The sequence below is a fragment of the Pygoscelis adeliae genome, unplaced genomic scaffold (assembly GCF_000699105.1).
Source record: "Pygoscelis adeliae isolate BGI_AS28 unplaced genomic scaffold, ASM69910v1 Scaffold75, whole genome shotgun sequence".
NCBI lineage: Eukaryota > Metazoa > Chordata > Aves > Sphenisciformes > Spheniscidae > Pygoscelis > Pygoscelis adeliae.
In genome coordinates this window covers 3,398,836-3,402,784 of record NW_008824772.1, presented here as the reverse complement: position 1 = coordinate 3,402,784, position 3,949 = coordinate 3,398,836, and the positions used below count along the sequence as shown (strand labels likewise).

General features: G+C 43.7%; 1 protein-coding gene across 1 annotated transcript in view; it reads left to right on the top strand.

The window, feature by feature from the left end:
• Window positions 1-367: 367 nt before the first annotated feature.
• Window positions 368-3,949, top strand: part of HLF (hepatic leukemia factor) — a 43,818-nt gene continuing 40,236 nt past the window's right edge. Inside the window, exon 1 of the mRNA XM_009323797.1 lies at window positions 368-467. Within this exon, the coding sequence (XP_009322072.1) occupies window positions 368-467 (100 nt within the window). The remainder of the gene's footprint in view (window positions 468-3,949) is intronic.

Here is a 3,949-nt window from a genome sequence, read left to right as displayed (position 1 = left end):
ATTCTGATTAAAGATGCTTTCCTTTTTTGAAATATTTCATATGTAACAGATAAGCCAGACAAAGAGAGAACTGAACTACGGTACCATAAATAACAACTGAATCTTGCGGGGGGAAAGAGAGAAGTCCTTTCGGTTTATCCCTCTTTGCACAAAATATACTTTGGGGGAAGAAACAATGCTGTGTTTTGAGGATGATGTTTTGTAGTTGTTAATCATTTTCTGTCTTAAATGCTTGGAGAAAAACACTGTGTGTAGACTAAATATAACTGTGCCTTTTGTGATGGTTGGGAAATGGGAGCTGCAGGCTAGTTATCCAGCCCACAAACAATAGGAACACGTGGTCCGTCCAAAGACATGATGATGGCAAATGGAGCACTCAGGGGAAGTAAAAGGGCCCAGCTCACGCTGTCACTGTGACAGCGGCGTGCGTCGGACTGCGTCACAGCACACGGCGGCCCTGGACACTGGTAAGACAAAGCCAACATACGATTATGGGAAAATACCTCCTTTTCCTTTTGATAAACACGGAGCCGTACGACTGAAATCCAGTTTTGGGATGCTCTGTATCAGTAAAGCTGATTCTATGTTTGAATATGCATTTTAAAAAATCCAAGTTACTAATACTCTCTTTTTTCCAAGCCCTTTCAAACTGTAATCTTTAGAGATCTAATCAGACTTTCTGTATCAAATAAAGTAGGGAGATACACGCATGGAATCCAGGGTACATTTGCCTCTTAAGACAGTGTTCATTGTTACTGTCTCTATGTTGCATTACAATATTTGCATAAGTAGGTTTCCAGAAAGCTGGGAAGCCTGGTATGCTGATATTTAAAATATTCAATGTGCATATTCTGATACTGAGATAGCAACTAGTTTCCAACCGAAATTTCTGATGAGGGATTTAAATAGAATAAAATGAGCCATAAGAGAGATGGTAATTTAGGAGAATCCCCCTGGCTGGGCTAAGGAAGGGTGCTGCAGGCCGACATTAGTATCAGGAACCTGTTCTGCTGCTGCATATAACTGAAAATGGGAGTACATTAAAAAAAAAGGGGGGGGGGGACAAACCCCAAACCAGTCTCATCTGCAAGACTTAATGAATCTAAAGCTACAGGATAAACTGCACACAGATTAATAATGTGCGTTTCTGCACTACTTGCTGCTTTTTTAAAATATGTGCAGTTACAATGATTCTTTCATAAAGAGACATAGCATGACTTTAATGCCTTTATGTTTACAAGCCTGATTTTTGTCTGTAGGAATTTGCCCAGTTTTCTGCAGGTCAGGCTTTCTTGCCAAAGAGAGGAGAGGTTTACCACATTTCTGGGTTCTTACTAATCTAAGGCCATGGGATTAAAAACTAGTTTGGGTTTTCTGCAATTTTTTAATTTTTTTTTAAGAGGGAAAGCTGGGAGCAAGGTGGATGTCACAGAAGTACGGGACGGAAAGAAATCCCAAGCTTAGGGCAGCCTTGCAAGACTGAAGCCCAGGGTACTAGTCACTTCACTGACTTTCACAGACCTCATTGAAGAACATGGGGTTTCACTATCAAGTTTTATGGATCCAGATCTGATAAGCCTATGCACGCAGAATACTTCAGGCTAAATTCTGCCTGACCTTCCCCAGCACCGTGCCTCCAGCAAGCTCTCTGAAAACAGCCATTTGAAGTCAGAGAAATCTGGGTCATTGACTTCAATAGAAACTCTGAATGAGGAGGAGATGCTCAGCTCCTGCACCTTTCACTCCTCCCTTCTGTTACAGCTCTGCCTGGGGATGGGCTGTTTTATTCTGTGCTCGTGGGTGCTCTTCTATCTCCAGTAAAACCAATGCCAACTTCCAAAATCAAACAGCCTGAGCATGTAAGAACAGCTATTTCCAACTGTCTTTCTGCAGCATGCAAGCCAAAAGTGAGAAAGGAAGAGGAATGGAGCGCAGAGGAATAAATGGAAGGATCAAGTTGTTTCTCCCATTGGCACCAGCTGGGAGTTGTCCTTATTCAGGGGAAGGTCTGACTGCAAAACAGGCCAGCTACTCCCTTATCGCTTGTCTCAATCCAGTTCTGTCACCTGGCTGGTTACACCTACTGGATCTAAATAATTCACCAAGGCACCAAGGGCACTAGGTGCTTGAAATGGGCTTGAGAGGCTAGTTAATGCTTTACAACGTTAAGGTTGCTGTAAAAAGCACAGCAGAGTATTTGTTCCAAAAATGTAGTCATCATTGAGGGTAATACTTGCTGAGTTCAAACCAGGTCAGCTGCCCAGGCAAGTACATGTATTTGATCTACTGTCACAGTAAAGGCTGACTGTAAACTTTGGCAGAGAAAATTATTAATCTTTCAACTCATAGCATATAAGCAACGACTAGTAATACCTATTTTTCTCAGAACTGGAATGCCTTTTGGAACCACCCCAGATTACTTAAGAGAAGTTCTCCTGCCATCACCCAAAAGCAGTTCCAAACCTGTCTCTCCCACATTCAATTAAACCTAAAAAGAAAAAAAATAGGGAAGAAGAAAAAAAAAAAGGCGGGGGCAGATTCATTCAACAAGCATTTTTCCTCTTGCGAGGAGCCACAGCAGCTCGCTCAGCTGCACGCCATGTGGACAATAAACATGAATTTTTAAGTAATTCAGTGCTGTTGGTAGCGGCTTTCACTTGGAAAGCCAAGCCAAGCTAAGCTACTTCCAGAACCTCTACGATGGTGAAGGAAGCAGGGGACAGGCTTTGCTCCTTAGTGCTTCTCAACCTTGTCTTCAAAAGCTGCTGCTTTTTTAGCTCCAGTTAGGGTGTGGGTATCTGAACGTACTCCTGTGGCTTTTCATGTACCTCGGAGTTATGCATCACATAGTATAGCTGGAAATGTACCGCTGTCTGAGGCCAATCTGGGAACGTTTCACTGTTTTAGGACAAATTAGAACTAAAACAAAGGCTGAAGCTTAAGTCTCTTCAAGTTCTCTCCTCTGGTTTTTTTTTGTGCATCTCACTCGATCCCTTTGTCCATTGTTTTGGCTCCTAAAGGGCTGAGGCGGGGATCGCTCTGTCGATAAACCGGTAGGTATTTAAGGCACTGTAAACCACTTTCTTTTCCAAGCTATCCTGTGCCTTGACCCAAAAGCCTGTTCTCCTGCATTATTTATCCTCTCTTTCCACCTCATAGCTTGTTATCCTTCCCCCCCACTTTTGCAATTCTTTTCTCTGGACAGAACGTACTTAAAACAACTTTACAGAGGAATTGAGTGACACTGGCGGTCCAGCTGGGACCGTATGCATACCTCATCCGAGGAAGGTTTGCTCAAGTTCAAGAGACTTCTCAAACTGCACATACAGCACTGGTTCCTCTTTAACCCTGAGACAGAATGAGGTGGTCAGAGAAAAGGACTGGATTCTTCAGACCAATCTACATTTAAATACATACGGAGCTCTAGGTGACAAGTTGATTATGATATACCTGTCTGCCAGCACAGGATTGGGCATCTTCCCATCGATCGGTTATCAACATTTATGCTGAGCCGTGACTATTCAACAGTCTTCCTGGCCCACTTTTATCCGTGTTGAGGGAAAAAATACAAGTAGGTCCCCTAGAAGGTACTGGTTAGATGTATCCCCGAGGAGAACTTTCACTCAGGCTTTCTGTATGGGAAGAAACGCCGCAATCTTGTCTCCAGAAGGTAGTTCGGAACAGAATTCCCAACCACCCTTGCAGCTACGCAAGTGCAGTACGAGAACGGGAACTCCGGCAACACAGCGGAGAAAACACATTGCTTCTCAACTATGCCGAAGATTTTATTTTTTCTTAAAACAAGCAGCACCTCCTTTGTAAAACATGTTTGAAGTAACTTGGGGGAGGGAGGGGAACACAACGCTTCATTCGGTTTTAAAAGCACGGCCGGGAGATTTAGCAGGACGAGAACGACCGGCTGCCGGCCGTGCCCGGGGGCAGGGACGCG